Source organism: Muntiacus reevesi, chromosome 2, assembly GCF_963930625.1.
Source record: "Muntiacus reevesi chromosome 2, mMunRee1.1, whole genome shotgun sequence".
In the NCBI taxonomy this organism is placed as follows: Eukaryota; Metazoa; Chordata; class Mammalia; order Artiodactyla; family Cervidae; genus Muntiacus; species Muntiacus reevesi.
This window is the reverse complement of record NC_089250.1, coordinates 265,621,005-265,644,641: the sequence shown is the minus strand read 5'-3', so window position 1 is coordinate 265,644,641 and position 23,637 is coordinate 265,621,005. Positions and strand designations below refer to the sequence as shown.

At 50.3% G+C, this 23,637-nt stretch overlaps 1 protein-coding gene across 2 annotated transcripts in view; it reads right to left on the bottom strand.

The window, feature by feature from the left end:
* The window catches only part of HIF3A (hypoxia inducible factor 3 subunit alpha), a 29,330-nt gene extending 18,588 nt beyond the window's left edge, over nucleotides 1-10,742 (bottom strand). For both annotated transcript variants that reach the window (XM_065926355.1, XM_065926356.1), the window contains exons 1-5: nucleotides 10,679-10,742; nucleotides 4,304-4,494; nucleotides 2,731-2,876; nucleotides 1,007-1,091; nucleotides 461-573 (exon numbers count right to left, since the gene is read on the bottom strand). In XM_065926355.1, coding sequence (XP_065782427.1) covers nucleotides 461-573; nucleotides 1,007-1,091; nucleotides 2,731-2,876; nucleotides 4,304-4,494; nucleotides 10,679-10,704 — 561 coding nt within the window. In that variant the 5' untranslated portion in view covers nucleotides 10,705-10,742. The remainder of the gene's footprint in view (nucleotides 1-460; nucleotides 574-1,006; nucleotides 1,092-2,730; nucleotides 2,877-4,303; nucleotides 4,495-10,678) is intronic.
* Nucleotides 10,743-23,637: the final 12,895 nt, after the last annotated feature.

The following is a 23,637-nucleotide window of genomic DNA, read 5'->3' as shown; positions in this document are numbered from 1 at the left end:
GGCTACCCAAGGGGCTGGGAGGTATGTTCCTGTGGGCCCCTCCCCTAGGGAGCTGTGAAGAAGAAAGCCCTGAGGATTCCAGAGCCCCAGCTCAGGGAGCTCTGAGGACCCCCAGACCCCAACCCCATAGAGACCCCAACCTAAGAAGGTTCTGACAATCTCCAGATTCTAAGACACAGGGAGTTTTGAGGACCCCAGATTTTCCTACCCCATGGAGACTCCAGACTCAGGACACTGAGGACTCCCAGCGCTAGGCCCACAGAGATCCAGACTAAGAAAGGATACAAGGACCCCCGATCCCCAACCTCCTAAGTACCCAGAGGATGTCCAAGACCCAGCCTGAGAAAGCCCCACTGGATCCCGGGCCCAGGAGGCCCACGGACTGCAACCCGTTGTGGGAACTTTAGGGCTCAGGTCCAGCCCCGGCGGGCCCCTCCCCTCCAGGCCATGTCCTGCCCACCTTCCAGGTGGCCGCCTTGAGATTGAGGGTGCGCCCGCGGCTGCTGAGGGTGCTCTTCATGCGCAAGGAGAAGCACCGCTCGGTGGGGGCCTCCGGCTTCTTTTTGGACAGGCCTGAGGAGGGCCGTGGGGTGGGGGGCAGGGGGAGGAGGGGAAGGGAGGGGGCGGGGGAGGGAGGAGCTGGTCATCGGGTAGAGGGCCCAGTTCCCTCCAGCACCCCAGTTACTAAGCTCTTCCCAGCCTCATCCTCAAAATCTAGACCTGAAACCAGAGAGGGTCTCCAGGAGTATACTACGCTCTTTAAGATGATCCCCCCCAGAGTGGGGTGAGTCCCTGCATTCCCTCAGGGCAGGGCCACAGCGTCCTTCTCTTCCCATCTTTTTTTTCTCAGTGGACAGGGAAGCTTGGCGTGCTGCAGTCCATGGGGTCACAAAGAATCAGACACGACTGAGTGACTGAACTGATTCCAGAGGGGAGAGGATATGCTAAGGGCAGGATGGAGCTTCAGTTTCTGTAATTTAGGGGCAGAGACCTCCAGGGAACTTACTCTGCCGAGGGGTCAGGGCATCTTGAAGCTCCTCTTGGTCACAGGGATGGATAAAATCAAAGATATTGTGTCCGATCAGCTCCAGCTGGGAGGGAGGGAAGCAGAGGGGTGCCTTGGAGGAAAAGCATTTTTACAAGGGCCTCTGACCCATTTCACCCTTCCCATCCTCATCACCCTGCCCCAATTCATGAACCCGGATTATTTTCCCAGTCTCCTTATTCATTGCTTTCTTCAGCATATTATGTGCCAGGCCTTCTCCTAGATGGTGTGGGCACAGAAGTAACTACAAAGACAAATCTAACTCTCAGAGCTTCCTGGGTAGTGGGATGCAAGCTCAGTCACTTTAGTCATGTCTGGCTTTGTGACCCCATGGACTGTAGCCCACCAGGCTCCTCTGTCCGTGGAGATTCTCCAGACAAGAATCCTGGAGTGGGTTGCCAGGCCCTCCTCCAGGGGATCTTCCCGACCCAGGGATTGAACCCAGGTCTCCTGCATTGCAGGCAGATTCTTTACCAGCTGAGCTACTAGGGAAGCCCTTATGATGAAATGATGGAATACTATCTTAGAAGCAGTGGTCAGAGCTAAAGCTGAACAGGAGAGTGATGAGATCTTGGAGTCCTAGTCATTTCCTAGCTCTGGGACCTTGGAACATTCACCTCTCTGAACTCAAGAGCTCAAACTAACAGAAAAGTTGGCATCAAGAGTGGGATGGGGACTTCCCTTGTGGTCCAGTGGTTAAGAATCGTTGGGGAACTAAGATCCCACACGCTGAGGAGTAACTAAGACTGAGAGCCGCACCTACTGAGCCAGGAAGGCCACGACTAGAGAGTCCATGTGCCACAACAAAAGGTCCCTCGTGATGCAACTAAGACCTGACGCAGATGAATACATTTTCTTTTTTAAAGAGTGGGATAACAAGGCAAGGGAAAGGAATAGATGCCAACTGTGGAGATCATTGATGTGATATAAGAAAAAAACAGTAGCCCTCTCATGGGACTAGGCATAAGATGAGCTGAAATTAGTTCTACTCCCTAAGTCTCTTGTCTCCCCACCCCAGGCCCCTCATCCTACTCCTTTTCTCCCATTTGGGACCCTGCATCCACCGTTTTACGGAGCTTCCAGCCTCTAGATTCACTCTCTCCAATTTTATCTCTGTGCAGTAGCTAGAGGGATCTTTCTAAAATGAAAATCTGATTGCACCTTTATGACACAATCTCTCCTCTGCTTAAAATCCTTCCATGACTCCCCAGTGCCCTAGAGGCAAATCTTCTATCTCAGTCCTAAATTTTGACCTCTAGTCTTTTTTTCACCTTCTCCCACTGCACTCTGCACCTAACTCGGAGAAATGTCCCCAAAGGCTCTGCTTTTATCTCACATCTGTGTCTTGGCATATTCTGTTTCCTCGGCCATGTACATTCCTAGTCTTTGGTGGCCCCAACCATTTGCCATATCCTTTGACTAGGTAAGTCCTTCAGGTTTTAGCTCAGATGTCTTTTCCAGGAAGCCCTTGATTCCCTCCAAATCTGGGTCAGGTACCAGCCTCCACCCCGGGCTTATACAGCCCCTTAAGCTGCCCCACCTCAGCCCTACCCATTCCAAATTTTCCTTTCTGGTGACATATTTGCCTCCCCTTTGCACTGTGGGCCTTGTAAAAGCAGGGCTAAGGTGGTTCTGGTGCTGTCCGTATCCCAGCATCGCCTGCACAAAGTAGGAGCTCCTCTTACCTGGCTGAGGCCCAGGTGTTTGCTGACATTCTCTGACAGGTAAGCCATGTCTCCCTCGGCGGTGAGCACCATAACAAAGCCCTCCAGGGCCTTCAGGTAGCAGGCATCCAGTGGTTCGCCCCCTGCTCCCACCTGGTTCCACTCCCCTGGTGTCCGGGCCAGGATGGATAGAGTGTGTCCAGTCAGCCATGAGCCCGCCCTAGCTAGCCTCCCTCTGCTTTCCTTCACTTAGAGGAACTTACAGGAACCTCCAGGTGAGTGGGGGCACATCCTTCCCAGTGACTTGGAGTCCCAAGGAAGAGGGGAGGACCAAGAAGGACTGGAATTCTAAGAGAACAAGGCCTCCCAGGAGTACAGAATTCTAGAAAGGCAGGGGTCTCCCAAGGGAATAGAACTCTTGTTGTTTAGTCAATAAGTAGTGTCCTATGACTCTTTTGGGACTGTAGCCCGCCAGACTCTGCCCATGGGATTTCCCAGGCAAGAATACTGGAGTGGGTTGCCATTTCCTTCTCCAGGGGGTCTTCCAAACCCAGGTATCGAACCTGAGTCTCTGGCATTGCAGGCAGATTCTTTACCACTGAGCCATCTGCGAAGCCCCTAATAGAACCCTGAGGAGGGCAGAATCCTAACGGGATGAAATTCCCAGGGGTCAAAATTCTAAGGGGCCAAGGTGTAAGGGGAGTCAGAATTCCAAGGGGGCCAAGCTTGCCAGGGGTTCAGAATTCTTGGGGCAGGACCTTCCAGATGGGCAGAATTCTAAAGAAGCAGGGACTCCCAAGTGACAGAATTCTAAGGAGGGCAGAATACAAGACAGGAAAGTCTAAGGGGCAGAGTCTCCAGAGGATGACTCCACTTTCCCCATAATAAAATCTTTTCAGGGTCCTGGGATTCCAAGGGGTGTGTGTGTGAGAAAGAGAGAGAGAAGGCTTCCTGCTGAATTTTAGCTTAACAGGGTGGGAATTCAAGGGGACAAGCAACATAACTAGTGAGCCTAGCTGAGAAGATCTCCCAGGGGACCAAATCCTAAGAGTCCAGGTGCCTTAGGGAGTTTAGTGGAAGCAGTGAAGTGAAAGTGGTAGCCGTTCAGTCCTGTCTGACTCCTTGTGACCGCATGGACTGTATAGCCCGCCAGGCTCCTCTGTCCATGGAACTCTCCAGGCAAGAATACTGGAGTGGGTAGCCATTCCCTTCTCCAGGGGAATCTTCCGACCCAGGGATGGAATCCGGGTCACTTGCTTTGCAGGCGGATTCTTTAGGGGCTGAGCCTTCTATTCCCTAGAGTTCTAATTCTAAGGAGGCGGAGCTATGCAAGGGAGCATTCCAACGGGCGGGGCCTAACAAATGACAGACTTCTAAGAGGACGGGGATTCCTAGGACTGGATTCCGATTGGCCAGAACTCGAAGAGGCGGGGCCTCTCCAGGGACTTGGATTCCAGAGGGGCGGGGCTCCGCAGGGAAGCCATCTGGGAGCCGGGACTTGGGACGCGGCTTCCCGGAGGAGGGGTCTCCTCGGGATGTACCTTTCCAAGGGCGGGGCCTTGCCCAGGTGGGAATTCCCGGGGGCGGGGCTCACCTGCGGAGCAGAGGCGGTGCATGCGCAGGTAGCTGATGGTGAGGCGCATGATGGAGGCCTTGTCCAGGTGGGCGCTGACCCCGCGCGCGAAGGGTAGCGTGTGCGCCAGCTGGTACAGCACCTCGGTCTCCTGGCTGCGCCGGCTGCGGGCCGCATCCCGGGACTTCTCCTTGCGCAGCTCCGTGCTCGACCTGCGGGCATGGCCTGCGTTCACTGGGGGCGCTCCGGGAAGGGAAAGAGTTGAATGCGGCAAGCACGTGGGGTGCGGCCACATGGGTCTCAGAGAAGTCAGAGCCGCGACAGTGCAGGCCTCGCTGTGTGGCCCGGGCGAGTTCCTGGAGCTCTCTGGGTGGGTTACACTATGGAGTCGCTCCTAGCCTCGGGTTTTATTGTCCGTGCGCCAGCCCATGCTGCCCTCCGGTGCCTCACTCCTCTCCAAGGCGTGCCCAGGGCCGCCCTGTCCCCTCCCTGACTTATCTGCTGATTATTCCCCGGGCTTGGGGCGACTGGGTAACAGGGAGGCCTCCTGCTGGGAGGAGGCTGGCAGAGATGGTCAGGAACCAGGGAAGGGAGGGTGCAAGAAGATGCATACAGCCCCCTCCAGGCCCTCTGCCCTACAACCTCCCTGAACCCCGTCTCCTGCCCTTTTCCCTCCTCAGCTGAGCTGAGTTCTCAGAATCTTGGAGTACAGATCTCAAAGTCCAACGACCCACCTCCCGGGGCCCTGCCAGGGAGATACAGCAAACCATCCCTAGGGTCTTGGGGGGGTTCTGTTCAGCCAATGGCTAACCACACACCTGCCTTTTAATCCATTTCAAATGCTTGAATTCTGTGTGTGGGGTTGGAAGTAGAAAGTTATCGTGTTTTTTTGTTTGTTTGATTGTTTTCAGAAATATCTGCCACTTATCCAGCTTTTACTATCATGTCAGACCCTGTGCCCTGTGTGTGACTTAAATTAACCCATGTAGCTCAGACATCCCTAGGAGGAAGGTAATAACATCTCATTGAACAGATGAAACCCGGGCACAGAGAGATGCAGCGCTTGCCCACAAGGAGTGAACACTGTTCTGCATGAATTCTTCAGTTTCCTCTGTTGTATGTACGTGCTGAGTCGCTTCAGTCGTGTCCAACTCTTTGCGATCCTATGGACTATAGCCTGCCAGGCTCCTCTGTTCATGGGACTCTCCAGGCAAGAATACTGGAGTAGTTTGCCATTTCCTTCTCCAGGGGATCTTCCTGACCCAGGGATCGAACCCTCACCTCCTGTTGTATCGCCCTGGATTATCTCCAGGTTTTAGTACTTCTTCCTGTTTCTGCACTGTCTTAAAAGTCAAACTCCAGGTCTCTCTGAATCCAAACTCTATAGTTTTGGGGGGAAAAATGATAAGAGTATGTTACATATAGTATAGTATATGTAATCTTATCTGTATTGAGATACTACTATTGATAAAAAACCATAAATTTGTTGTTCCCTTGCCAAGTTGTGTCCAACTCTTTGCAACTCCATGGAGTACAGCACACCAGCCTCCTCTGTCCTCCACTATCTCCCGGAGTTTGCTCAAATTCATGTTCACTGAGTTGGTGATGCTATCTAACCATCTCATCCTCTTCCACCCCTTCTCCTTTGACCTTCAGTTTTTCCCAGGATCAAGGTCTTCTCCAGTGAGTTGGCTATAAATGGCAACCCACTCCAGTATCCTTGCCTGGAGAACGCCATGGACAGTATGAAAAACCACTAATAAGCAACTATAATTTGCTAAGTATTTATGAGTCTGGCATTGCACTAAGGAAGGACTCAGCCTACGTGTACTCATTCAATCCTAAGAAAGCCCTAGGCCGGGACTTCCCTGGTGGTCCAGTGGTTAACAATCTACCTTCCAATGCAGGAGACAAGGGTTTGATCCCTGGTATAGGGAACTAAAATCCCACATGTTATGGGGCAACTAAGCCCAGGCGCTGCAAATAAGACCGGAGGCAGCCAAATATATATATATATATATATATATATATATTTTTTTTTTTTTTTTTTTTTTTTTAAAGAAAGCCTAGGCTCTGAAACCTCCATTTCACAAAGGGGAAACTGAGACTCTGAAAAGGTAAGTCCTTCGCCCCCAGAGTCATAAAGCCATTAACTGGAAGAGTTGGGATCTGAACTCGGGCAGTGAGATTTCAAAGCCTTCATTCTTCTAATTCCTGTCTTATGAACCACTCCCCCCAACCCCCACCACACCCGGCCCCTTCCACAACCTCCATGGAAGCAAAACTCAAGAGGGAGAAGCTGACCTTCCTAAAAGCTAGACGCCATTTCTGGGGCATTAACTGCTCCTCCAAACAGGAGCCCTGCAGCGCCACCCCCAGGCACAATGGAGGGAGGCGCGTGGTACCTCCTGTCTGTACAGATGGGAAAAATCTCCTCATGCAAGTGAGAGGGAGGCACAGAAGGGGACAGGCTGGGTGGAGGGGTGGAGGGAGCCAGCAACTGCCCTCATCCCCTCCCTCCTGGCTGGTGGGGGGCAGGGGCCTCCAGTCCTCCTCTGCCCAGAGGACATTCCGTCCTCCTGTCCCGTTCTGTTCCAGCCTTGTTTGTCTTCCTGCCCAGAGGGTGGGGGTGGGCGGGCCTGAGCTGGGGGCCCAGACAGAGGGAACAGGGAATGGGAACAGGGACAGGGGTAGGGGTGGGGTTGGCCCCCCCACCTCCCGGGCAGCTGGGCTCTATAATCCTCTCTGTGGCCGACTCCTTCTCCCTTCATAGAAGGAGCTAGCTGGTGGCTGCGGCGGGACCCTCCCTCCAGCTCCCAGCCTGTTCTCCAGATATCCTGACAGCAAGCGTGGGTGGGTCTCTCACTTGCTCCACAAGCTGTCTGGTCTCTGGCCTTTCCCTGTATTTATTTACACATTTTATTTTATTATTATTATTAAAGTTTTTATTGAATTTGTTACATTGTTGCTTCTGTTTCTTTGTTTTGGGGTTTTTCTTTGGCCCCCAGGCATGTGGGATCGTAGCTCCCTGGTCTGACCAGGGATGGAACCCCTACCGGCTGCATTGGAAGGCGAAGCCTTAACCACTCAACCACCAAGGAAGTCCCTGGCCTTTCTCTTTAAACAGACTCGGGGTTAATTCCTCTGGTTCAGCCTTCCAGTCTCGACTCCATGATTTATTAGCTGTGTGACTTTGGACAAGTTGCACGGCCTCCCTGTGCCCAAGAACAGCATAAACTCATGGGGCTGTTGTGAAGACTAAAGGAGTTACTGTACGTCAAGGGCTTAGAATCGAGGCTGGCAATTGGTCAATGCTATATATAGGTGGATTTGCGACCCCATGGACTGCAGCAGAATTCTTCAGGCAAGAATACTGGAGTGGGTTGCCACACCCTTCTCCAGGGGATCTTCCCAACCCAGGGATCAAACCCAGGTCTCCTGCATCACACGCAGATTCTTTACTGTCTGAGCCACAAGGGAAGCCCAAGAATACTGGAGTGGGTAGCCTATCCCCTTCCCCAGGGGATCTTCCCAACCCAGGCATCAAACCTGGGTCTCCGGCATTGCAGGCAACTTTTATTATTCCCTCTTTGTCCACATCAGGGATGGAAGGCTTAGGAGACTTGTAGGCTCTGGAGAAACCCTCGGGCTTCGGTGGTAAACCTGTGGTGTGGTATGCGTGTGCAATCACACATGTGACTTTTACATAATACCTTGAGAAAAAGACTAAATCATAGTGATACTAATAATAATGATAGCTCTGGTATTTTGAAAACTCATGAGCTTAGACTTAACTCCCTTCAACAACCCTAAGCACCTGGAAAAGTGATCTCCCTTTTATAGAGTCAGAAACCGAGTCTCCAAGCAATTGCATTACCAGCCCAAGTCACCAAGCTGGTAATCCCAGGACCCTCGACCAATGTGCAGTTGTGCTCAACGCTTCTGTTAGTCCAGCCACGCATTTGCTTTTGCCCAGAATCCTGTCTGACTTGAGCACAGTTTATTGCCCTCCTGTGAAGTATTCTGCCTCAAAGGTCTGTCCCCTCACCACTCCTCATCTAGATCTGGTGCAGGAGATGGGAAGTAGAACCCTCATTTTCCAGGCTATGAAACTGAGGCTCAGAGAGCAGCCTGCTGGCATAAAGCCACACAACCAGGAAGCTGGTGAGCTGCGATTTGAACCCTGACTTTGGGGCCTGGGCTTTTAAGTGCCATGCTTTGGTGGGCATGCCACCCAAGGGACCCCCGTCCTTTCCCCTGCTCCCACCCCTGCTGCCTCCGGATTTCCCCAGCTGGCCAGTCTCCCCAGCTGGCCCCATGCCCAGCCCTGGTCCAGCCCCTTGGCATTCTGCCCAGGTTGAGACGTGCAGCTGGAGCCCTGCCACCCTTCCTCTGTGTTCCAGCAGAGAACAGGGGGTGGAGCCAGGCCGGGAGGCCCCGGGGTAAGGCCTGGGATGGGGAGTAGGGCCTGGTGCCCCCCCCATCAGGAGAGGGAGAAGCCCGCCTCTTCTCTGCTCTGAAGAACTTGCCCCTGAGAGCAAAGGCACGGAGAAAGTGGGGACACCGGCCCCACATTTGGGGGTGCTCCTGGGCCTCTCTCTCCTGACAGTCGACTGGGTATTTGGGGTCTTGCAAAAAATATAGAGGATCTGGGGGGCCTTAGGCTGAATCATGCAAGGATCCTCTTGGCATTGCCCCGAGGTGGCCTGAAAAGGCCAGAGGCAGGGTTTGGGTTGAAGAAGGGACTTGGGGAAGGGGGTCGGGGGCGTCTCTCTACTCCTGACTCTGCTCATTCTCAAAGACCTGGTAATCCAGTGGGCTGCCTGTACCCCAAGTCTTATGTTCTCTGGGAACCCTCTGACCTGAGGGACACCCAGGGCCAAGTGCCCATCAGGGGCTTCCCGAGAATCACCCTTGCCTGGAGTGGGATGGCAGTTAGCCAGAGCTGGAAGAGGGGGAAGCAGTAAGGGAGTATGGGGGCCCACTCACCATCACCCAGACCCTCTTTGGCCCAAATGCCATCCTAGGGGTGCAGGAGGGGATGGAGCGTGGCCGGGATCCGGGTGCAAGTTATGAGTGGGTGGTGCGCAGGCTCAGATGACACCAAAGGAAAGGGCTGTCCTTAGATGGGGAGGGGGGAGAGCCCCCAGCTCAGCCAAGAGGGGCCCCCACCCAGCCAGGAGGGGCTGGGCCACGGCTGGCCCAGAAAGGGTGGGATAGAGTTTCCCTGGCAGGCCCAGAGCCAGAGACTGGAATAGAATTGAGGGGGGGGGGGGGAAGTATAGGTGAGGAGGGGAGGGATGTGAAAACATAGGGGTGTAGATGGATCCAATCAGACCTGTGAAGCCAGGGAGGAGGGAAGGGGGTGAGGCTTCCTGGACGCCTCAGATTGGACGGGAAAAATCAAGGGCTTGAGATACTTTCCGGGGTCCCATGAAAACATGGTCAGACAGGACCCCCTGGCTGTGGACCCAGAACACCAGTTCCCTGTGCTGCCCAGCAGATCTGCACCTGTTGGGAAGGGAACACAGAAACCCACTCCCTGCCCAGGATGACCTAGCTGGCCGCTGCGGCAGGGGGCGCGCCCAGCTCGCACTGAAGCAGGCACAGCACCCTCTCTGGGGTCTTCCCAAATAAGGCTTGGGTGCCGCTTCCCACTGTCACAGGGACTGGGTGGGGTTGGGGGAGTCAGATAAGAGGCTAGACTTTGGGAAGTGGGTCAAGCTGTTTTCCTATTATTGACCGGATGACCCTACCTTTCACAGGAATACAAAAAAGTCCTTGGGAAGGGTCCCCCAGGTGGCTTCTGAAAGGTGACCGCCTCCGCCTATTTCTAGGCAACCCAAGGTTTGGGAAACAGTGTCAGGGAGAGTCCAGTTATAGAGGTTCTCTCTTGAATCAATAGCTGACTCCCAATTCTAAGGGACTCCGTTTATCTGGGAAGGCTCAATTCGGGGCTGTCCCGTATCTCCTAGGACCCCAGGGGTCTTCTGTCAAAGAACAACCTCAATTCTGGGGGCTCGGAGGCCAGAAAAGTTACTCTGAAGAAGGAAAACGCCTCCCGCAGAAGCCCGGGAACTGCTCAAGTGCAACCACCCCAATTCCGTGGGGACCCCGAGTTTCACCCCTAGTCAGAAGGGAAGCGAACCCGGAGCAGCAGGAAATCGGGGGCCAAGACCCCAAAGTGGCTCCTGGCTAGAGGGGCGTGGCAGCCTGGGCCAGGGGAAATGCCCCCACCCCTGCGATCCCCTAGGGTGGAGGGTGCGGCGGGGATGTGCCTGCAGCCGCGCGGCCGAGGGCGCCCTAGGCTTGCACCCGCTCCTTCCCCACCCGGCTCAGGGGTCGCTGGAGGAAGAGCCCCCAGCTCTCGTCACTCCTGCCCGCGAAGCCCGGTACCTTGCGCGCTGTAGTCCCAGCGCCATGGCTCCCCAGTCGCAGCTCCGGAGCCCTTCGAGGCCCCTAGCCCCCTCCCCTGCCCCGCGAGCCCCCTCCTCAGCCCCTCCTCCCGCCGCGCGGTTGGCTGCCCCGCGCCCTGCCCGCGGCTCTGATTGGTTGGTCGGTCTGTCACTTCCAAGAAAGAGGCGGGATCAGAGACCGAGCCTTAGAACGCCAGGCGAGTGTGTGTGTGTGCAGGGGGCGGGTCCCGAGGAATACACACACACACCCCGCCACACCCCTTGCCGCGGACTTCTAGGCAGTGTCACCCGCCCCAAGCACAGTCGACGGGCCTCGCCTTCTGGCCCAGTCTATCCCGCCAAGTTCCGACACCGACACTCTGCTGAATCCACCTAGTTCTCTCTGTCCCTTACACCCCAGCCCCCACCCTCTAACTCCCACCCGCGGCGCACGCCTCCACTTTCTACCCCCAGACGGGCCCCTCCGACTTCCAATCCCACCCCCTCCAGTGGCCCAGCCCTGCCTCCGGAGTCGCCCGGCTCCGCCTGCTCTGTCTCGTCTTCCCTATCCCCCGAGTCCCCCGCTTTGCCTCTTCGCCCCCCAACTCCCGACCCCACCAGCCCCAGTTCTGCGGTCCCTCCCCTTCTGTACCCCACCATCCCCCTCAGTCCCCTGGCCCTTCCCTCCACCCTCCCATCCCTCCCTCTCGCGCCCACGCCCCCTGGTCCCCGCTCCTCTGGTCTGGCACCCCTCAGGTCCCCAACCCCGCCTCCTTGCCTCTCGAACTCCCTTTTCAGGTTCTCACTGGTGAGCGATTAAGTTTATGTCAGGTAAATATGTAAAACTCAATCACACCCACTTTTCAGAAGAGCGGAGAAGTGGTAGCTTTCTACCAGTGAAGTAAGGGAGAAGGTAGAGAGGCGAGGTCACCAAGGAGTGTTACAATTGTCTAAGGTGGGTGTTAATCCACCGCAGGTCAATATTCTGGACGCAGCTTTGGGCAGAGGAAAGGACACTATCGCAGAAGTCTGTGGGTTTTGCCCACCCTAGTATCCCACTCAGTTTTCTTTTGGGGAAATACTTCTTTCCTCTTAATCTTTTTTTTTTTTAAATACTTTTACTTATTTATTTGGCTGCACTGGGTCATAGTTGCAGCACATGGGATCTTTAGTTTCAACATATGAACTCTTAGTTGCGGCATGTAGGATATAGTTCCATGACCAGAGACCGAACCCAAGCCCGCATGCATTGGGAGCGCAGAGGTTCAGCCACTGGACCAGGGAAGTCCCTCAGTCTATTTAATTTGAGCAGGACTGGCCATAGCCCTACCAACACCAGCTCCAGGGACTGGTGATGGATTGGTTTAATAACTAGGTCATGTCAGACTCTTGCAACCCCATGGACTGTAGCCCACCAGACTCCTCTGTCCATGGGATTTCCCAGGCAAGAATACTGAAGAGGGTTGCCGTTTCCTCCTCTAAGGGGTCATCTTGACCCAGGGATTGAACCCAGGTCTCCTGCATTGGCAGTTGGATTCTCTACCACTTAGCCACCAGGGAGTAGACCTAGCCAGTTTATTCTGTTTCTCAGATCACAGTGATTAGTTCAGGGAAGGTGTGTGACCTAACCTAGTCTAGTGACAACCAGCCCACAGACATTTGCTGCAACTATCATGAAAGATGTTCTTTCTACTGGAGTTGCCAAGCTGGTGGGGTGTGAGCCTGGAGCTTATGGGGCTCTGTTGCTGAGAAAGGCTTTATGAGATGAATGTCAATGCAGAGGAAAGCAGAAATGAAAGTTTGTGAAATATAGTCTTGACACTAGCACTTAGGTGCCTGGATTCAGCCATACCTGAACACCATTTTAATCATGGAACCATTATGGGGTTTTTGGTGGTTGCTGTTGTTATTAAATATTGTTTTATTTATTTACTCTGTGCTTAGATTAGTTGAGTTGATGTCAGCTGCTTACCCTGAAAAGAATCTTGATAAACTGAGAGACTATGTCCTGAACCTCAGGAGAGAGACGTGTCAATGAGAGGCCAAATTTAGAAAGGGCTGCAGGAGAAGCAGTGTCCTATTCAAGGAAGCAGAGGTTATCCAACTCACAGCAGATAGCCAATCTGAGGATTTATGGTGTCCAAGGAAAACTAGCATATGTTAAACAAAAATTAAAACAGGACTAAAACTTTTATACACAGATGTGCCAGGTATCTATGATCTAGGTCAACATTAAACTTTACTTGGTTGTTCCTGGCAGCAAAAGCAATACAGGAAATGTGTTTGTTGAAATAGTTTCTAATTTTTGCTAAAAGGATATGTTTGGGGGACTTCCCTGGTGGTCTGGTGGCTAAGACTCCGTGCTCCCAAAGCAGGGGTCCTGAGTTCAATCTCTGGTCAGGGAACCAAATCCCACATGCTGCAAATAAGAGTTCACATGCTGCAATAAAAAGATCTTGCATGCCACATCTTAGATCAAAGATCCCACATGCTGCAACTAAGACATGATGTAGTCAAATAAATTGATTAATTTTTTTTAAAAGGAGTTGATTTTTCTTTTTTTTTTTTTTTGCCTGAGCTGCATGGCTTATGGGATCGATCCTACCTAGTTTGCTGATCAGGGATCAAACACAGGCCCCTGGCAAGGGAAGCTGGAGTGATCTGACGCTTCCTCACTCACCTGCTTGGTGGTTGGTGCTGCCTGTCACCTAGAACCTCACCTGGGGACTGTGACTGGAGCATCTACATGTGGTCCTTCCATGTGGCTGCTTGGGCTTCCTCCCATCATGGCTTCCAAGTCCCAGTGGAGAGGAAGAGTGAGTGAGGACACATGCAGAAGCTGTATCTCCTTTATGACCTCGCCTTGAGAGTCATGCAGCATCACTTCCTTCTCATTCCTTTCATCAAGGCAATCACAAAATCCTGCCCAGTGGAGGGAAAGAGACTCCATATCTTGATGGGAAAGATCAAGCTTCCACAGGGAAAAACATGTGGAACTAGAAACATTACTGCAGCTATTTTGGGAAAATATCTGCCACACTTTTTACAGAACATTACCTTGGAGTTCTGCCTACAAGCAGTGCCATGGAGGTGGAGTCTTAGGCTTTGGGATGTTAGAGAAAAAAATGCTTATTTCATCAACAGGGAAATAGGGTTCAGCAACAAAGCCCCAGAACCGTGAACATACCCAGTCTGACAAGTCAGCATTCCTGGCTGCTGTTTTCTGTACATCTGCTTGGACGTTTCACTTGCTGATGTCCACTCCTATATGACTCACTCTCCCTGCTGTCGAAGACTGGGGGGAATAGCTCCTAACCACTCTATAACCTCCACCTCTTGTGACCTAATTCTTATTTTAATTTTTAAACATATTTATTTATTTGGCTGCACCTGGTCTTAATTGTGGCAGGTGTGATCTAGTTCCCTGACCAGGGATCAAACTCGGGCCCCCTGCATTAGGAGCTCGGAGTCTTAACTGCCAGACCACCAGGGACGTCCCATCTTGTGATCTGATTTTATCTCAGCTCTCCCCTTCCCTGGCTCTGACTCCTAATAAAATGGGCTTATAAAGGTCAGCTGGCATTCCTGGAACACTGCCAGGAGCAGAAAATCCCTCCAAACTCGAGCCAAGCCAACCTGGAACCAGACGATGGATTAAATAGGAGGAGTCCTAAGTGTTATGCACGGGCTCTATGCCAAGAGCAAGCCCTGCTCTTACTGGAACATCAGCGCAGCTCCATTACGTGGGCACCATTATTTTCCTGCTGATCAGTGGTTATGATCCATGGTTCTAGAGCCAGCCTGCGTGGGTTCAAATTTTGACTCCATCACTTGCAAGCTGTGTGAGCTTGGGCATGTTGCTTAATTTCTCCATGACTGAGTCATTTCTGTAAAATGCTTTGAGTTTAAAAAAAAAAAAAAAAAACCCTGAAGCAGATCAGACTATTGTTTCCAAATCTTCACTTCCCTGCCAGGCAAGGGGGTCCATTCTGGAGGGTGAGCAAGCATAGCTCAGACAGGCACAGTCACTACCCACAAGTTCACGTGCATACATGTCCATGTGCATTTTGATGTCACACACATAGGTGTCACGTAACAGGCTGCCATTAACACACAAGTCAGGAGCAACACGTGGATTCTGACAAATGCACGAGCTGGCACGTACCATGGTCGAGATCTATGTCTTGGCCTTGTTGTTCAGCCGCTAAGATGTGTCCCACGGCTCTTTTGGCACCCCGTGGACTGCAGCCCGCCATGCTCCTCAGTCCATGAGATTTCCCAGGCAAGAATGTTGGAGTGACTTGCCATTTCCTTCTCCAGGGGATCTCCCCAACCCTGGGATAGAAACCGAGTCTCTTGCGTTGGCAGGCGGACTCTTTACAGCTGAGCCACCAGGGAAGCCCGTCTTGGCCTTAGGCATACCTTGATGTTAGCCTGCTTGTTGCTGTTGGCACAGACGCGTGTAGGTATCTGGGTTCTGTAACAACGGCACCTGTCATCCATGAGACACGCGAAACTCACACATACGACTATAAGCACACGCATCTAAAAATCTCTTGCATCACATGGTTCTCTCTGAAGACTCTGATGTGTATGTTGGTGTAAACGCAGGAAACCGCCCTGCCGTGGGAGTGATAGATACAGTGACCCAAGTCCCCCTGCGCTCAGGGCTTTGGCGTCCCCTGCAGTGAAACCTCTCCTTAGACTCTGGAGGCCTGGACGCTCCTCCCCAGTTCTCTAAGTCCCCCTGCTCCCTGGTACATCCCTCCTTTGAAGTTCAGTGAGCAAGTCTCAGCCCTTGGAGCCATCCTAGGAGATGTGTGTAAATCTGTAAGTCCTCTGACATTTGGTGGCCCGGGAATCCAGATTGTTGAGATGCAGTGTGCAGCCTGGACCAGAAGCGGTTTCCTGGGTTCCTACTCGAATGGGGTGCAAGAAGAACCTCTTAACGACCATCTTAGGCTACAGAGGCTCCCATTTTTACCTATAACCAGCAAGAATTTTGCATTATTTTAATATATCAACAACCTCAGATATGTAGATGATGCCACTCTAATGGAAGAAAGCAAAGAGGAACTGAAAAGCCTCTTGATGAGGTTGAAAGAAGAGAGTGAAAAAGCTGGCTTAAAACTCAAAACATTCTGAAAACAAAGATCATGGCATCTGGTCCCATCACTTCATGGTAAATAGAAGGGGGAAAGTGGAGACAAGTTCTCTCTTCTTGGGCTCCAAAAACACTGTGAACAGTGACTGCAGTCATGAAATTAAAAGACAATTGCTCCTTGGAAGGAAAGCTGTGATAAACCTAGACAGTATATTAAAAAGCAGAGATAGCACTTTGTGGACAATGGTTTGTATAGTCAAAGGTATGGTTTTTCCCAGTAGTCATGTACATATATGAGAGTTGGAGTTTTATTTTTGGGGCTCCAAAATCACTGCAGATGGTGACTGCAGCCATGAAATTAAAAGACACTTGCTCCTTGGAAGAAAAGTTATGACCAACCTGGACAGCATATTAAAAAGCGGAGACATTACTTTGCTGACAAAGGTCTGTCTAGTCAAAGCTATGATTTTTCCAGTAGTCATGTATGGATGTGAGAGTTGGACTATAAAGAAAGCTGAGTGCCGAAGAATTGATACTTTTGAACTGTGGAGTTGAAGGAGACTCTTGAGAGTCCCTTGGACTGCAAGGAGATCCAACCAGTCCATCCTAAAGGAGATAGTCCTGGGTATTCATTGGAAGGACTGATGCTGAAGCTGAAACTCCAATACTTTGGTCACCTGATGCGGAGAGCTGACTCATTTGAAAAGACCCTGATGCTGGGAAAGATTGAGGGCAGGAGGAGAAGGGGACAACAGAGGATGAGATGGTTGGATGGCATCACTGACTCAATGGACATGAGTTTGAGTAAACTCCAGGAGTTGGTGATGGACAGGGAGGCCTGGAGTGCTGCAGTCCATGGGGTCACAAAGAGTCGGACACGACTGAGGGACTGAACTGATTCTCATATTAGAGAATCATAGCACTGACATTCCTCGTCTTTAGGGTATTTGAGTGCCAGACAAATTAGCCAGTCACTCTGTTTTTTCTTCTCTCTTAATAGATATATGAATTTTTTTCATTTAGCCCTTATCTCAAAATGTCATCTATCAAGAAAGATAGACATTTGACTGGATCTTGTCTTATTCACTTTAAATCTAAACTTACTAGTCATCAAAAGCAGGGACATCCAGCCCTGTAATGTCTGAGAATGTTGACCTAATGGAGCACTTCCTATTTATCATAAATTACAGACTCACCATCAGTCATTCACAATTTGGAGATCCAAAGAGCTCCTAAAAGGAGACAGTGTCATCGAGTGTACTTGATGGCAAAGGCTGACCCCACATGGGCTACTTTGGTGATCTATATTTATCCTACTGTGGTGTAAACAGCCCACATTTCACTGTGGGAATATTGATCTGTTTGCTTCCATGAGTCACCCTGAACCCAGCTGGGCTGACCTCATACATATCATGTACACAAACCACCTTTCTAAAAATCAAACACCTCCTTCATTCTTAAACTCACATGTTTAGTAAAGGACAGTTGAGCTTATTTTTCTTTTGGTTCTTTTCTATACTATGGATAATACCTTGTCATAATTTTTAAATTAATTTTATGTTTGGTTGTGCTGAGGTCTTTGTTTGTGGGTGGGCTTTCTCTAGTTGCAGAGCAAGGGCTAGTCTCCAGTTGCGGAGCACAGGTTCTAGGTGGACGGGTTTCAGTAGTTGCAGCATGTGAGCTCAGAAGTTTCAGCTTTCAGGCTCTAGAGGATGGCTTTGTAGTTGTGGTGCCTGGGCTTAATTGCTCCACGACACGTGGGATCTTCCTGAACCAGGGACTGAACCCAGTCCCTGACATTGGCAGGCAGATTCTTACCCAGTGCACCACCAGGGAAGTCCTACCATAATTTTTAATTAAAGATTATAGGTACAGATGAGTTCGTCTGTGCATGAATTTCATTTCCTGGTAATAAAAGTAATATTTTTAAAAATCTATTATTTTTAAAGGGGGTACTGAATTGAATAGATTTTGTATCTATTATTACAGTCAATTGATATTATTATATCACTAAGTCAGTGATTCCCAAAGTATGGTCTGCAGACCCTTGGGAGTCTCTGAGCTCCTTTCATGAGCTCTGTAGGATCAGAATACTAAGACGTTATTGGTGCTACTCTTTTAAAAATTTATTTGGCTGTGCCAGGTCTTAGCAGCATGTGGGAGTCTAGTTGCCTGACCAGAGTTCAAACCCCGGTCCCCTGTATTGGGAGTGTGGAGTCTTAGCCACTGGATCACCAGGGAAGTCCCCTGGCCTTATGCTACTTCCCACTATAAGGTAAAGTTTTCCAGAGGCCATGTGATATTTGAGTATGTCATTGCTCTGATATTAGCATGCAGTGTATTTATCACTGCTACTTTCCAATCAAAAAATAAATATTTAAAAGATTATCAGTCTAGGGGCTCCCCTGGTCATCCAGTGACTGGGCTCTGTGCTCCCAGTGCAGTAGAGGGGACCCAGGTTCAAACCCTGGTTGGGGAACTAGATCCCACTTGCCACAACTGAGACCCAGTGCAGCCAAATAAATAAATAGGAATTTTTAAGAATGATCAGTTTAGATTCATATAAGGTAAATAGGAAGAGCTGTCCTGTGGTGTGCTGGTGTCAGCTCCTACTGACTCGGGAGAGTGAATTGTTTAATTTCTCATCATATGTGCCAATTGTTAAATCTTTGGTAGCATGAAATGGGCCTGGTTTGGAGGATGTACACCACAGAGACATTATATCATAGTTTTTTTTTTTCAGAGAGCTGGATGAACATCACACCATACTGTATGTTACCCACACAAAGACTCAGGATCCTGGAGATTTCCCAGGCAATCCAGTCGTTAAGATTCCCATGCTCACAATGCAAGGGGCACCCATTCTATTCCTGGCCAGGGAACTAAAATCCTGCATGCTGCCCAGTGTGGCTAAAATAAACAAATAAAGAGATGTCATAAAAATGATTCTTCTTTCCTCAATGATTTTTAAGAATATAAAGGCGTTCTGAAAAAAATAAATAAATAAAAAATAAAGGCGTTCTGAGACCAAATCATTAGCAATCAAAGCCTAATCTAAGCCTGACGCGCCCCCTGGTGGATGTGATGATATATACACTCAAACATACACACCTAAAACGTGTATGTGTGTGTGTCCGCTTGGTTGTGAAATGGCAATGTACAGGTAAAGATCACACTGATTACGTATTTTAACACTTTCAACTTATTTTTATAACTTTATTTATTTTTTGGATGCTCTGGGCCTTCCTTGTCGTGTTTCTCATTGCTGTGGCTTCTCTTGTTGCAGAGCACGTGCTGTAGGGTACACGGGCTTCAGTAGTTGCAGCTCGTGAGCTTAGTACTTTCAGCTCCCAGGCTCAGTCGTTGCGGCCCATCGGCTTAGTTGCCCAGTGATATGTGGGATCTTCCAGGACCAGGGATCCAACTCATGGTCCCTGTGTTGGCAGGCAGATTTTTAACCACTGGACCACCAGGGAAATTCAGTCTTCAGTCTTTTGAAGCTTACAGGCCAGTTATTTTGTAGAACATCCCTCGATTTGGGGTTGTCTGATGTTTGCTCATCATTCACTCCAGGATATGTATCTCTGGTAGGGACACATCAGAAGGGATTCAGTTTTCTTATTGCATCCTTTCCTGGGAAACATGATTCTGATTTATATCATTACCCATGAAATTAACTTGATTACTTTTAATGATTTGAGCCTGTCAATATCTCTTGTTCTCCTATTGTTTAGTCGCTAAGTTGTGTCCGACTCTTTTGTGACCCCATGGGCTGTAGCCCACCAGGTTCCTCTGTCCATGGGATTTCCCAGGCAAGAATACTGGAGTGGGTTGCCACTTCCTTCTCCAGGGGATCTTCCTGACCAGGGGATGGAAGCTGTGTCTTCTGTGTTGACAGGCAGATTCTTTCCCACTGAGCCACCAGGGAAACCCACCAGGGAAGAATACTTGTGTATAACGTTGGTACTTTGTTGCCCGTGTTCTGTGCTTCCACCAGGTGGCGCATAGCATTCCTTCAAGTTACAATGTCCACAGCCATTCATCTCTGGTTACTGCTTACAGACCCATTCATTCACGAGTCACAAAAATAGTAATCATGTAATCCTGTCCTTTATCCCAACCTTTTTTTGTTTGGATTACTTCTATGAAGAAAAAAAAATTATTTCTCCACTAACTGTATGTCCTGAGGTCCAGGTCTTACGTGAAAGGCAAAATAAATACTTGATTTTTTTTTTTTTTTTTTTTTGGACCAATTCTCATCATACTGACCTGGTTCCCTGATCCTGTAACAGGAAGAGGGCTTGTCTTTTTCTTTCCTGTCTGTGGAGGGGATAAGTGTTAGAAAACAAAATTCAACTGAGTTCATTTTAAAGATCTTATTGTTTTTATTCAAATACTCATGAGTTGGGTAGTATCCAGTTTAGCAGATGGAGAGGGGTACCAGGTGCTGTCACAAATCCTGTCTGTTCCCATAACCGACACAAGTCCTTTACACCCCAAAGGCATAAGGGCTGTGAGTACAGATGTTAACCTTCATTCCTCCGCCCTTACGCCAATTCGAATGAAAGCCATTCATTCACCTTTCTGAACTCACTTAGCAGGACCACTATGGGGTTTCCCCGGTGGCACAGTAGTGAAGGATCCACTGGCTAGTGCAGGAGACACTTGTTTGATCCCTGCATTGGGAGGATCCCCTGGAGAAGGAAATGGCAACCCACTCCAGTGTTGTTGCCTGGAGAATCCCAGGGATGGGGGAGCCTGGTGGGCTGCCGTCTATGGGGTTGCACAGAGTCGGACATCATTGAAGTGACTTAGCAGCAGCAGCAACTTGGAGAAGAGGGATTTCTGATAAATCTAATCTAGGACAAGATAATAATCTGATACTGGGGACACCATCTTGGGATGTCCGATCAGGGGGTAAAGGAAGCAGGGCGTCAGGGTTAAGGGTTTGACAGGGGTGTATGATGATGTGAGAGGTGGACAGTAGGTCAGTAGAGACATGAGAGGTTCTGTGTGTTCTCATTAAATGATCGGTCTTCACAGCCTGAGGGACTCAAAACCAAATCATAGATGGCATAGAAGTTTGGGAGTTGCACACACAGCACCTGAGGGGCATGCGCTCAAGGACAGGAATCTCTCGCTCAGAATCACTCATTTTGCTTGTAAAAATATGAACTGGTTGACATCACGAATTACTAGGGAAACACAACTATAATGAGGTATCACCTCATTATAGAATGGCCATGATTTAAAGTCTAAAAATAATAAATCCTGGAGAGGGTGTGGAAAAAAGGGGAAGCCTTCTACACTGTTGGTGGGAATGTAACTTGGTGCAGCTACTATGGAAAACAGCATGGAGCTTCCTCAGAAAATTAAAAATAGAATTACCGTGTGATCCAGCAATCCCACTTCTGGTCATATATATTCAGAGAAGACTACAATTCAAAAAGACACATGCACCCCTGTGTTCATAGCAGCACTGTCTAAATGTCCATCAGTGGGTGAATGGATAAAGATGTGGTACATATATACAATGGGATACTACTCAGCCATAAAACAGAATGAAATAATCCCACTTGCAGTAACATGGATGCACCTAGAGATTATCATACAAAGTGAAATAAATCAGAAAGAGAAACACAAATACCGTGTGATATCACTTACACATGGAATCTAAAATACAACACAAATGAACCTATCTTCAAAACAGAAACAGACTCTGACTTGTGGTTGCTAAGAGGGAGAGGGGGCTGGGGAGGGATGGAATGGAGTTTGTGATGAACTGGTATATATAGCCTAGACAAACAACAGAGTCCTACTGTAAATCACAGGGAAATAAATTCAATATCCTGTAATAAACCATCATGGAAAAGTATATATGTGTGTGAATCACTTTGCTGTACAGTAGAAATTAACACAACATTGTAAATCAACTCTACTCCAATAAAAAATGGTTAAAAATAGAAATTATACAGCAGAACAAAAAAAAAAAAAAAAGAAATTTCTGGGTCGTGCATTGATACACAAACAAATGTATTCAAGGCATCTGTCAGTCCTAAAAACCAGGTGCTTTTCTCTGGGTCGTGCTCCTACCCGCAGCTCCTTCTCCTGCATGCCTGACACTCTCTCTGCCCTCCTGTAAATCCACCTCCTGTAAGTTTCCAGGGAGAGGTTCTCTCTGGCCAGATAAAAACAACACTAGATGCAGCCAGGAGGAAGATTTAGTCCATTTATTCTTGGGGCAAAGGGAAATCCAGCGAGGAAGCAGGTGAAAACGGGAACTTACAGCATCATCTTGGCTTTCACATCCAGGAGCCCAGCCCTGCCATCCTGGACTTGGAGCTGGAGGAAGGACATGGCGGGTCTTATTCAGGGGTGTCTGTGACCAGGGCCGGCCTGCCTTTCCCAGATGGGCTGGGCCAGCGGGGTTGGAGGCTCTTGGAGGGATTCAGGGGTCTGGGGTTTGTTCCAGCCTGTATCACCGACCAGCATGGGACCTCAGCCTAGTGTCTCACTTCTATCCAGGGATCAGGTTGAGAGAATTCAATAAATGGCCAATTGATTTCATACTTACCGTCCAGAAACCCAGCATCTTTTACACACAGTAGAGGCAGAGTCCCAACAGCTGAGATAGCTTCCGTTCAGCATCCTCACAAAGCTGGGCTCAGGAGAGGAAGTCAGAGCCATCCGCACACAGAGAGGACCCAGGAGGGCAAGAGGCAGGAGACAGAGGGGCCCCTGGGTGAACAGCTGGAATGGTTCCCCGTGAAGAGAAACCCCAGAGCAGCAGCAGCAAGGGAGGAGCAGGGCCCTGCCCAGATAGAAGACCAAGACCACGTGCTCCTCATCCTCAAAGTCAATGACACATGCCCAGAAATGCCAATGGGTGTCACCGATTAGTAAGTGATGTCCTCCCACCCACAGCCATTTTCACTAGATTCCATGTTGGCTAAGAGATGCACGTGAACACACGGGAGCAAGATGACTGGCCAAAGGAGACCCGGGAGAAACACGCCAGCAAAGTGATTCAAACCACCCTGAGGGTGTAACTTTCGGTGAGCCCTCCCACGTGTCTATCCACACACGCTCTTACTCCTCTCAGTAAACACTCGCCTTGCATCACATCTCTCTCTCTCTCTCTCTCTATGTGGAAATTTATTTCTACACAGCTGATGGGCCTGGGCCTTGTCACTGACCCCTGGTCCCTGGTGGGCTAGTGGTTAGGATTTGGTGCCCTCGTTGCGGTTGCTGAGTAAACTCCGGGAGTTGGTGGTGGACAGGGAGGCCTGGCGTGCTGCAGTCTATGGGGTCGCAAAGAGTCGGACACGACTGAGCGGCTGAACTGAACTGAACTGACTCCAGTCTCTGGCAGGGAACTGAAATCCTGCCTCAAGCCGCTGCAAGCTGAGGCCAGCTGAGATCAGGCAGAAGGGAAGTGGGGGGTCTCTGAAGGAGCTGGCGGTGGCATTGGACAGCACCACGTGTAACGACTTTTGTGACACTTGAGAAGGAACAGAGGCAGGATGGCAGCCCAAAGCCTCATCGCGGTCGAGTCAGGGCTCTCAGAGTCCACCGAGCCCTGGCCCGGCCCCCCGCTGTCCTCCCAACAGCAGAGCCTCTGAGTCTCCCCTGCGGTGTCGGGGTCCCCCACTCTGTCCCACCGCAGGGCCTGACACTAGACTCCAGGCCGGGGAGTGGGGGACCATGCTCCTCCCTCCTCGGTGATGCTGCTCCCCGCGCGGGCCTCCGCACCGTGCTCCTCTCCCTCACCCCGGCCGGGATCCGGGTCTGGCCTCACGTCCCTTCCTGCTCGCGCTAACCAGGTTTGCATTCCTCCAGGACACTCCTGGTAACAC